The 12,067-nt window shown below is 46.5% G+C and overlaps 1 protein-coding gene across 8 annotated transcripts in view; it reads right to left on the bottom strand.

The window, feature by feature from the left end:
- SETBP1 (SET binding protein 1) overlaps positions 1-12,067 on the bottom strand; it is a 257,073-nt gene that overhangs the window by 204,110 nt on the left and 40,896 nt on the right. For all 8 annotated transcript variants that reach the window (XM_066988777.1, XM_066988775.1, XM_066988769.1 and 5 more), the window contains one exon: positions 708-791. In XM_066988777.1, coding sequence (XP_066844878.1) covers positions 708-791 — 84 coding nt within the window. The remainder of the gene's footprint in view (positions 1-707; positions 792-12,067) is intronic.

The following is a 12,067-nucleotide window of genomic DNA, read 5'->3' as shown; positions in this document are numbered from 1 at the left end:
GCTGGTCTGAAGAAGCGCTAACCTGTTGGAAGAGTCCACCAGCTGGCTGGTGCTCAGAGCGCAGCCCACCTCGCTTCCAATGGCTGGACCCTGCAAGTTGTCCCACTGACATCAATTTGACCAATTTTAGAATAAGGGGCAATTCACACTGAGTAATGAAGATTGAAAACCTGAAATATTGAAACCTGTCCATCAGTTCTCAGTTTGTGAACAAGTTTTTACGTGTCTATCACGAGTAACCTCAATAAGGAATGTTCTTTTGGTGGTGTCACTTCGGAACAAAAGCATGCAACAAATGGCACGTTTCTCTAGCGCGTTCTCTGTAACAATCACACGTCCAGGCAGCTACAGTTTGAGACCAAAGGTTGCATACGCTTAACCAGCAAGGAAGTGCATTAGTCTTTAAGAAAGGCATTGCCTAGAGTGGATTATTATAAAGAAACAGAATTCATGAATAAACAAACCAGATGGGAATAAGTCAGGCTACGGCATTCATAGCTCCTACTGCAATGAATCCCTGATCTTGCTCAAAGGTTTTTTTTTCCTACAAATAACAAATGCGAAAACATTAATGTCCTACCACTGTCAACCATGCCAGAGATTCCATTTGCATCCAGAAACCCCAATATGCAACAGCACAGATCAAATCGATCAAATATTAACATATTCTTTTATTTCTCCACTAGTTAAAGTACAGATTGACTGACCTGATCCGAGTCTTTCACTTGAGCATTTTTTCCTTTTCTGCAACCACAACTCATGAGCAGTTTTGCATCTCCGATGACTTTTCCCTACAAGAGAGAAGGAAAGAAAAACTTCATCACAATCTGAACAACCAAAGACCAAGATGTTTTATGATGAGAAGCATGGGAAGAAAGGGCATTAGGAAACCCTGCGGACTCATCCTGCATTGCTGGGAGATGCCCTTCCATGAGGCAGTAGCTCCCAAGCTGCTAAGGAGAATTCCCCAATCACTGCATCAGGGAAGTCACACAGGGGCAGAAGGAAACCAAGGTGTGTAGAAGAACACAGTTGGAATATGCACAAACCAGGCTGAAAAGGAATAGGTTATTTTAGCTCAATATTATGTATGTTATCATAAACATACATGAACAGGAACAAATCCATGATGTTCAGGGAGCACAATTACCAGACTGTAATGGCTTGAGGCAAAAGCTCATATACCAGAATTCACGTTCCCCGGATAGCACCTATTTGCTTCTCGTGTAGCTAGATTTGGCAAAATGCAGACCTACAGGTATGACTTATCCACGTTTGGACAACCGGTCCGTATAACTACCAGCAAATCCTTGCTGTGAATTCAACAGCCCACCCTCCCACATTTACATCTGCTTGCGTATCCACAGCATCCGTACTGCGCTTTGTCCAGTGGAGATCTCCAGAGAAACAGAGTCCCCGCAGCCTCCCTTTGCCTACAGCCAGCAGTTTGAAAAATAAGCTGAGTCCAGCCAGCTCCTTTTGACTGGGAACCCAAGAGGTTGACTGAGTGTGGTCTGAGCAGCAGGGTCCTCATGATACCCCAGTTCTTTTCTAGGGATCATTTGGATCACTTTATAAAGTTTTTTTGGGAGTTTATCAGGACCTGATAAACCTTGACAAATCCCCATGGCAGAAAGGGGCTGGGATTCTAGCTTTGGACACAATGCTGCTTGAACTCAAACAATAACACAGCAAATTGAGTCCCCATAAACCCATCGCATTTACACACTTTCTGATAGACATGCCCAAGACGTCAAATTTTTTTCCCCAACTTTTGCTGTCTGAAGCTGAAAAATAAACACTCTCAGCATCTGCTGGGCAACTGAGGGAGAGTCGCAAGATTTCATCAGGATGAATTTATATGGAAAAGACGACCACAACATTAAAGCAGTTAATGAGTTTAGCCAAGTGGAAGCGCTCTGCCCTAAATGATGAGGAAGGGAAAGGGCACTATTAGAAGGAATTGCAGCCATTGCTCAATGTCAGGGCACAGCAGAAAGCTGACCCTCAGTGTCAGGAATTACAAACAGGCAGATAAACTTCGTGACACCTTGGGAGAGCCAGGTGTGGTGGGGTCTCTCACTTGGTGACCCTAGCATCCCACAAGCCCCAGGAAGACCAGATAATATGCAAAAGTTATCCTTCCTCCTCTTCCCAAAAAATAAACTGAAAAATACAACACGGATAAGGCTGTGCCTATGCCTTCAGTGATTCAATACGAAGCACTTTAAATTCTAAAAGTGTTCCCATGAAAGAAACAATTAAACTAAAATTTAAAGCAATTGTATTAAATTATTACATTAGAAATGGAAAGCCAAGGTACAGGGAGAAACTCGTTTGTCTAAGCAAAGGAGCTTTTTTAGACACACAGAGAATCTGAGACAAGTTAGAGACTTGTTAGAGACAACAGGACCTAAGGAAGACTAAGGATTCTGTGAAGACCCATGCTTTTCCTAAAAGGCAGCTGATAGATGGGCAGGAAACCTTAGGGTGCCTACAGCAGCAACATATACCTGTGTTTAGGCACTAGATCCATACATCACTAGCTGTTGGTCACCTTGTTCCAGTACCCACTGCAAAGTCATTACACAGGAAAAGATTCTCTAGCCCTTTTAATAACACAACCAAAGGATTCTCTAGCCCTTTTAATAACACAACCAAAAGAAAAAGTCCCATTTTTAGACCCTTCTCTGGCTTCTGGGATACACTCCCAACCAGCCTGATTTCATGGCAAACCAATGTTCTTCTGTGAGGCTGGAAATATCACCAGCTTTATTTAACACAGAGAAATCACAAGATGCTGATCACAATCACTTAGGCAATCAAGACCTTAGGGGAATATTAACCCAAAACTTGATAGCATGCTTGGATTTTATTTTTCCTGACAGTACAAGAGTGCAGGGGGCTTTTCCAGTCCCTTAAAAAGCAAACAAAAACACCACACTGGCTGAATAACCACACCTCCTTCCCTGTCTGCAGATGCACCTCTCTTAATGGGCATTGCCTGAGTTAGCTGCTACCTTCACCTTTTTAGGGAAGCCTTTTATGAACAGACGCTTAATTTGGGGATAGGTGCCTAACTTTAGGCAGCTAAGTTGAAAGGCAACAACAACAAAAAAAAAGCATATGGACAACATTTGCAGCCAGTCGCAACTCCGTTTAAGAGCAGATGGAGGCCTTGTCATTCAGGGGTTTCCTTGCATACACCAGGCAGTTCAGTGGGGATAGGGAAAGGGGCTTCTGTTTGGATGCTTCTGTCTGGAACCAGATTAGAAGAAAGCACGCTTTCCGCAGCATGCGCCTTGTGTTACATTAAACATGCATATGCAACTTCAGCTTTTATTCAGCAATCTGAAACAGAGCCCTCCAGGGTGCTAAGGGTCAGCGAGTTTTTGTTTGTTTATTTGTGTGTTATTTTACAGTTTCTAGTGCCCAAGGAGTTTGTTAAGAAATTAAAACACCTCGCTGGGACTATCCTGCTGCGGTCGTTGCCTCTTAATATATCCCTCCCTGCTCCATCCAGCAGCATGGCCCTGTGCTCCTGATGCTTGCAGGAGAGGGAGAAGAGCTTCATCTCACGAAGTGCTACAGACGTTCACTCTTAATTTACGGAGCATCATTTCCACATTCCATGGCCTTTTAATAACAGGACTGGGGAGGAGTAAAATGATCTTGAAAGCTCACAGATGTATTGCTACTCAGTGTTCCTCTGCTGCTTCCTCTTGATGGGATGCTGTGGCTTAGAAACAGGTAGACACAATGATTTCTAGAGGAAGAACTCACTTTGGCTTCTGTTGGCTCTCAATTTTTATCAGACATCCCCTTCTCAAGGCAAGGAGCAAGACGACTGATGGGTGAGCAGAGAAGAGGACAGCACATGGGTCCTGTTATCCCACCTCTTATAGCCCTGCCATGGGGAGTCCCACTGGAGTCAGCATCCTCCTTGCACCACGGGCTCCAGCAGTTGGCCAAAGTTTGCAGGGGAAAAAAAGGGGGAAATAATAATAATAATAATAATAATAATAATCTCAGCTTCACGGGTGACAGGAACTGATCTGTCGCCAGTTTTAACAGCCTGTGGTCGAGACACACCAATATGCATCGCCCAGAAGTGAAAGGAGGGCTGGTCACATCTCGCTTCATGCCAGCGGCCCCACAGCATACGCAGCTCGAGCACTGCCAGCCCCGTTTAAAGGAGGCAGACGTGACGCACAGAGATTCGGCGGGGCTCTGTGGAGCTGCCAGGTTCTGTGCTAGGGCATAGCTGGCTGGGATTCATGGGAGGATCCTAAAGCCTCATTAAAGAAAAATGAAAGGAGGAGGAAAATTTGGTCATTGAAAGCATTTAACTTCACGTTGGCATTCAGCTGTCCCCAGACGATGGCATTGGTTTCACTTGGTGGCAAGCACCCAGCTCATGTGCTCCAAGCCCCACGACATGCGTGCTCAAAGCCGTCCCTTCTGAGAGGTGACAAAGTCATCCAAAGCAGGTTTTACACATCCCAGGGTTCAGTGAGCTCTGTTAAGGTCGTTCTCCCCACTCTCCCAAGTCTGCGGCCAGAGGGGTGAGCCCAGATCAGCAGCATCGTGCCACTCGCCTTGCAGCCACCAGCAAGCCTGCCTGGGCTTTACAACTATCTGGGCTCTACCTACATGGTTCATGTCAGATTTCGGCACGTTTGAGCAATGGCCATAGAAAATACTGGCAGCAGCCTCAACCCCAAGGCGCTGGCGCAGCCTTTCTCTCCCACCTCCAAAGACCTCTGAGCAACAAAGCTGTGAATCCTGCCAGAGTGGGATGGTGCCAGCAGCTGCCGAGGTCCGGCTCGCACAGCATTGCCTTTAAACGCCCACAGTTCTGCTCCTGCCTCACCAGCCAGGGCCAGGCGCACGCAGCCATGTCTTTCTTTTAGTCTTCCTGCTGCAGCAGCCTTGCTCTTCATAGAGAAGCACCTTTCTGAGAGCTCTTGATGGAGCTCTGCTCTGTTCTTTCTCTCCTGCCTTGTGCCACCAGCACTGCTCTCCAGCACAATACCCGCAGGCCCACAGCAATCAGTGCCTGCTCGGGGATGACAAGTATGAAAGGGAGGTGATGCCATCCTTCTGACTCCTTCCCCACCCACCCAAATATCCCAGCATTTCCAGTCCAGGAGGCCTTTGCGGCCACCTTCGCTGTCACCCTGCATGAGGCAGGGCACGCAATGCATCCTGCGGTGGTGCTGCTGATCTCCATATCTACTTTTAAATTGAAATCACTGCTGTTTTGCACTACTTTTGCCTACTAAGTAACAAGCCCTGGGGGACATGGTGATTTTGTTTTTTCTAGAACCATAGTTCACTCCTTCACCAAGAAGAAAATGCAAATAACACAATGGTGAACCCTTAAGAAAAAAAAGAAAAAAAAAAAAAAAAGGAGGGGAGGGTGCATAAGTGACATTGAAAAGAACAACTTACTAAGCAATTAAGGTTTTTACACTGTTCTGCAAGTGTGATGAAAAGTCTTGAGGAAACCATGCCCAGGAGCCCACAGAGGAAGGCAGTAGAGTGGGAGAGCAAAATTGGGGAACGGAGGGAAATGGGAACTGAATCCAAGGTGGAGGCAAGCAGCAGTACAACAGACAGCTGGTGTTTGGGTGGTGGTAAATCACCCTGAAATGAGCCTCTTCCCTCAGCTCAATGAGGCCTAAACAACAAAGGAAGGCACAGCTTGCAGCCGGACAGCCTGCTAGCCAACCACAGACACACATGACAGCTTCATTCAGGAGCCTGGAGTCAATACAAAAGCTTCGAAATCAATCCGACATCCTGCGACCTCAAACAATGCACCAAATCTTCTCAGAATTGGAGCCCCAAATGAGGGGGAGCAGCATTCAAGGGAGATCAAACCGCAGGGCTGGCATTGAAAGGGACTAAAAAGGAGAAGAATGTTCCCAGTTTATTAATGGTGGGGTCTGGCCGGCTGCATCCCAGCCGCCATAGGTTACGTTCATTAAAGGGCAGCGCTTTGCGCGCATTATGCAGAGAGCCCAGCCACTATGTGTGCCTGTGTGAGCGAGCGTGCCCCTCACTTTCGAGAGATCAGGATGTGCCTTTCTGCTTAGCACTGTTGTCTTCATCAGAAATTCCTCCTGTGTGAACCACAAACGTGGGTTTTTCCCACTTGAGCAACTGTATGGGCACAGACGCACGCACGCCCTCGCACAGACGCATGCTTGCTCTCAGTCTTGAGCCTGAAAAGCATAAAAGAACACAGGCAGGCTCTTTCCAAGGAAAAAAAAAAAAAGCCCAGCATTTCCCATCTAGGCTATCCCCCTTCGCTCCTGGCCATGCTTTCAGCTCTCACAAACACAATCTACTACAAAAGGCTGAAGAATTACACGATGCACGACCGTTTCCACTGCAGACAGAGTTGATTGCTCCATAAACACTTGCACGCACCTATGAGACGTAAAGGACCTGGTCCCACACCACAGCAAAGCCCCAAATAACAGAAATAAAAAAAAAAGAAGGGCTTCAGTCCCACAGGCTGCCCCCTCCGGATGGCATTGGCCCCTCTGGGGTAATTTCACCTGCAGCATCTGTCTCGCAGCACCGCATACAACCGACACCCTTCCCCCATGCATGTGGCACCAGCAACAAAAAGGCCAAGCAAATCCTTTTTATCAGCTTCCTTTTGAAGGCAGGTGGAGAAGTAGAATATAGACACACACACACAAAAAAAAGAAAAGGATAAATACAATTTGCAAAAAGTACTGTTTGGATTTGCCTGTCCTAATTATCTTCTTTTCAGCTGCCACATATTTGAAAGAGTCAGACCTTGCAGGTTTTCTCCTCCTCAGCTGCAGAGCCCAAGACAGAGCGCTCGCATTAGGAGGTCAGACTTGAAAAACACTCCTTTTTTGTGCTGAAATGGGAGTAGATGAAGAGAAAGGGCTGAATTTTTCAAAGCTGTCTACAGATTTTGATGCATATTTCCCATGTGTTTTCACTGAAGATGTGTCAAAGTCCAATCAATTTTGCTTTTAAAATGTCACACTGATCTCATATTCAGAATAGATATGGCTGTGGGAGCTAGTAATCTCTATCAGATCAGAAGAAACTTAGGTGTACAGAAACTGAAAACAATAATAAACATTCCCTAGGACGTGATTTCAACACATTTTTTCCTCAAAAGATGGAGAATTTAGTACTAAGGTTCCACAAATAAACAAAAACAACCACTAAGAGAAGATGATGTGATATTCAAATCCCTTCAAACCCCATGCAGGAAGACTGGAGAGGTCCCCACCTGGTTTATCAACAGTAAAACAAAATGCCTCTCCATTATCGTTCATAGAAAGAGGGAAACTGCAGCCAGCTTGGGCAGGTGCCCAAAGATGTGTAGCTGAGAGGTAGGAAAGGATGGAGGGCTGCAGCAATTTGTAGCAATGCTGAAGGAACAGAGTCTGCAGGGATCAGATGGAGAAAGATTCAAGGTTAAGTTTGATGGTGGGATAATAAGGCTGAAGTCTTTCATTTTCAAATGTGTTTTTCTTCTCTTTGAAATAGCCCTTTTAGTTTCAACTATCCAGTGAGTGCAAATATAAGTTCTTCAAATTCAGGAAAGCCAAGCTCTTATTTGGATGATTTCTTTCTTTTTGTCTTCCTTGCCTGCTTTAAACTCTATTTGAATAATTTAACAATCTATCTTAAATATTTCACTAATAAATCATAGGCTGGTGTTTCTATTCATGTTACAACTAATCAGTGGAGGGATGCCTGAGCTGGAAGTTAAAATTCTGCACCACCAATTTGGCGATGCATAATCATTTCTCCGCAGACTCTCCAGCGAATAAAAACTTTTTGCAGAATTAATGCCATATAAAAAGTTCATTGTGCAGGCAAGGAGTGCAACCGTGGTCCAGGGCTGTCTGTATTCTGCCAACAGGGCTCGATATTTCCACACCTAATTGGTTTGTAGAAGTTTCCAACCCCGCCAAGGGCGAGCACAGAGCTCACGGCTGAATCCCATCCACGGGCATGCAGAGCCAGGGTTCCCCTCCACCACTCAGGATGCATCCAGGACAGTTTTCAGAGATGGAAACAGGTACTAAGGAACCCCAGACTTCACTGAGCATCAACAGGAATAAACCTCTGAGTTCCCAAACACATTTGGCAACTACATCTCAATGCACTTTTGATGTAAAAATAACACATTTATAAAAACTAAGAAAAATCAGTCCCCCCTAGCCCATCTCCAAAACTCCCAATTATCAAAATGAAGCCAGTAAGTCTTGCACAAACACAAATTAGTGCAATTAAGTCTAATTTTGTCCCTAAATCACTGAGACACATTCAGGGCAAGAACCACTGTTGTGTCTCTCGGAAAAGCCCAAACTGTGTGAATAGATAGCAAGAAGTTCAGAGCTGACATTTTGACTTCAAAAAGTAAAATAGGAGAAAATGAACACCGAGACAGGACGGGAAGGGAATGGTTGTAGAATACATCACTACTAAGCTGCCTTTTGTTTTGTGTCAATTTACTTGGTTTTGTAACAAAACCTACAAAGCAATGCCTTTACCCCCACAGAAGCCCACAGTGATCTGCCATCGATACCCATGGCAATGTATGAGCACAATGCACCCGCAGAAGCAGAGGCACACACACTCCTGCATGCCTACACAAACCGATGCACAAATAAAAACCACCATGGGCAACGTGACTCCTCTCCTGCAGCTGGGAGGACTTCTCCCCAACCCACCTCCCAGCGGCAGCGAGCTTGCCTGCGGGAGGGCGGCGAGGTGGAAATCGGAGCCACCTCCTCCTCCTCGTTTGAGGACAGACATCTCCATCTTTCCTCCCTGTCTGCAGCTGACAAGACTTCCTAGACAAGCTGACATGGAAACAGCTAATTTACAGCTTTGTATCAGGAATGCGGCCCGGGCTTCGGTCCTCTGCACCCCAAGTCCCTCAGCTGGGCTGCTTCATCCCCGAAAGGGTCACCCCTTCCTCCTGCCCCTCCCCTCCCACTCCTCCTCCTCGCCTCCTCTCCTGCTTTTGTAACTTATCTCCCTGCAAGCGACTTCCCAACAGGAGCCGAAATTAAACAGGCTGCCCATATGCCATGGCTCACTTGTTGTCTGTTCCCCTCGCTGCCATCTGGCCTATTTGCTCAGCCAAGGGGTGGGGGGTGGGGGGAGAGGGAAGAGGGGTAGGAAAAAAAAGTGTAGGGGAGAAGAAGAAGAGGGATAAAGCCAGACACAATGAGGACGAGGAGGGAGGTGATGATGCTGTCTCTCACATCTGCTCCTTGGCCAGACTCCCAGATAGATCAGTAATGGAGAGCAGCAGAACCAGCGACAATTAACCCAAACACACTCCTGTTTATTTAACCTGTTCAGAGGGATCAGCTCATGTGCTGCTCCCCTGGCAAGGAGGCACCGCACTCCAGCAAGGAGCTTCCCACTGAGAAACCCCAGCCAGAGGAGGCAAATGGAGGGCTCCTCTCCAGACCCAGGCTGGAGAAGAAGAAAAAGCAAGAAAAAACTCTGCAGAATACAATGTGCTGAGGTTTTCCGTAACTTTCCAAATCACTTTTTTTTTTCTTCAATACAGCAACACAAGCAGATCAGTAAGGATGTAGCTGGGTGTGGGGGAAGTTGCAGGTCTGCCCTGGTTTTGATGCATACCAGTTTCTAAAGCTCTTGACCCTGTAAAATCAGCAGGGGAAAAAAAGAAAACAAAAGATCAAAAAGGAAAAAAATCAAAATGATCCTGAAACACCCAGTTATTTCCACATTGTTTTCCTAAACACACACAAGTTTCAAACCTTGCAAATTGTTGAGCACAGAGATTACTTTAGAAAGAAAAAGAAAAGAGGCAAGCTCAAGAAACTGCATGGCCAACCATCAAAGATTTGTGCCAGGCTCAGGAGAAAGTCTGAGAGCAAAGCTGTGGGAATAGCAGAAATTTCATGTTTTCCAAGCAGAAATGACAACCTCGAGATTAAAAAAGACAAAATTTAACCTGGAAAATAATTTTAAAAAAGAAAACTGCAAAGCTATTTTCTGAAAACCCCTTTTACTGCTTGTTTTTCTTAATTTGCACTGACACATTGCTTACACTTGAAAAGGCTGGTGCATGTGGTGATAAGGAATTTAATTGCATTCCAGTCCTTTTACCCAGTTGCACGTGTATTTACCTACAAGAAACAGAAGCAGAATTCAGCTTGTGTTTGTCTGCAGAGTGCAATCTGCGGGTAGTAGAGAAGCGTGTGTGCGAAAACATGTGCCTCTCACTGAGATAGGTATCAAAAGCCATACGCTTGGTTCATCTTAAGGCAGGCACCACTGAGCCATGAGATGACGATAATTAACATTAGAGCTCCATGAGATCATGGTGGGGAAGCCCCTCCGGGGAGAGGCAGTGGGGAGGAAGAGCAGACCTCCTCTTCCCGAGGCAGCAGGGTTTGCGTGCGGGCACAGAGAAGCACCAGGTGCTTCCCAGAAGGAAAGGTGTCACTGCAAAAACCATTAGGGAAAGAGCCCTGCCATTAGCAGTGTGCCTACACCTGAGTCTTCCACAAACAGAGAGGAGAAGGGATGATCCTGCCTTCTGATCATACCTTCTGATTCACGCTAATGTTTTCACATAGCAGCCTGATTCTACAGCTGAGCAGGGTGAATTCTTTCCATCTGTGATCGTTCCTCTGCTTGCAACTATTGAACCAAAACAGGCTTAGGCTCCTCATTTTTCTACTTCATCTGCACAGGTATGTAGGTAACATGCAGAGTGTGGCACCAGGTGCTCCAAAGCAAAGGCTACATTGGTTTTTCCAGCAATTGCATTTGTGGTTCCTACTAATACAAAATCACAGATTCACAGAATCGTCTAGGTTGGAAGAGACCTCCAAGATCACCAAGTCCAACCTCTGACCTAACACTAACAAGCCCTTCCTAAACCATATCACTAAGCTCAACATCTAAATGTCGTTTAAAGACCTCCAGGGATGGTGACTCAACCACTTCCCTGGGCAGCCCATTCCAATGCCTAACAACCCTTTCCGTAAAGAAGTTCCTCCTAATATCCAACCTAAACCTCCCCTGTCGCAACTTTAGCCCATTCCCCTCGTCCTGTCACCAGGCATGTGGGAGAATAGACCAACCCCCACCTCGCTACAGCCTCCTTTAAGGTACCTGTATAGTGTGATAAGGTCGACCCTGAGCCTCCTCTTCTCCAGGGTGAACAATCCCAGCTCCCTCAGCCCCTCCTCATAAGACTTGTTCTCCAGACCCCTCACCAGCTTCGTTGCCCTTCTCTGGACTCTCTCAAGCACCTCAATGTCCTTCCTGCAGCGAGGGGCCCAAAACTGAACACAGTACTCGAGGTGCGGCCTCACCAGAGCTGAGTACAGGGGGACAATCACTTCCCTAGCCCTGCTGGCCACACTGTTTCTTATGCAAGCCAGGATACTGTTGGCTTTCTTGGCCACCTGAGCACACTGCTGGCTCATATTCAGCCAGCTATCAACCAGTACTCCCAGGTCCTTCTCTGCCAGGCAGCTTTCTAACCACTCATCTCCCAGCCTGTAGCGCTGCTTGGGGTTGTTGTGCCCTAGGTGCAGGACCCGGCACTTGGCCTTGTTGAACTTCACACAGTTGGCCTCAGTCCATCGCTCCAGCCTATTCAGATCCTCCTGCAGAGCCTTCCTGCCCTCGAGCAGATCAACACATGCACCTAACTTGGTGTCATCTGCAAACTTACTGAGGGTGGCCTCGATCCCCTCATCCAGGTCATCGATAAAGATATTAAAGAGGACTGGCCCCAGCACTGAGCCCTGGGGGACTCCACTAGTGACCGGCCTCCAACTGCATTTGACTCCATTCACCACAACTCTTTGGGCCCGGCTATCCAGCCAGTTTTTTCCTCATCCAAGCAGCCTACTTGCAGCTTTTAAAAAGGAAGAGATGCTTTGTGAATGCAAAATGCTTTGTGATAGTGGAAATAGAAAGCAGAAGATCGCCTAGAACTGAAACACAGCAACATTTCCTCCTTTAACACTGCTGCATCCACTCCACAGCAGGGCCT

Source organism: Anser cygnoides, chromosome Z, assembly GCF_040182565.1.
Source record: "Anser cygnoides isolate HZ-2024a breed goose chromosome Z, Taihu_goose_T2T_genome, whole genome shotgun sequence".
NCBI lineage: Eukaryota > Metazoa > Chordata > Aves > Anseriformes > Anatidae > Anser > Anser cygnoides.
This window is presented reverse-complemented; position numbering and strand designations above follow the sequence as displayed.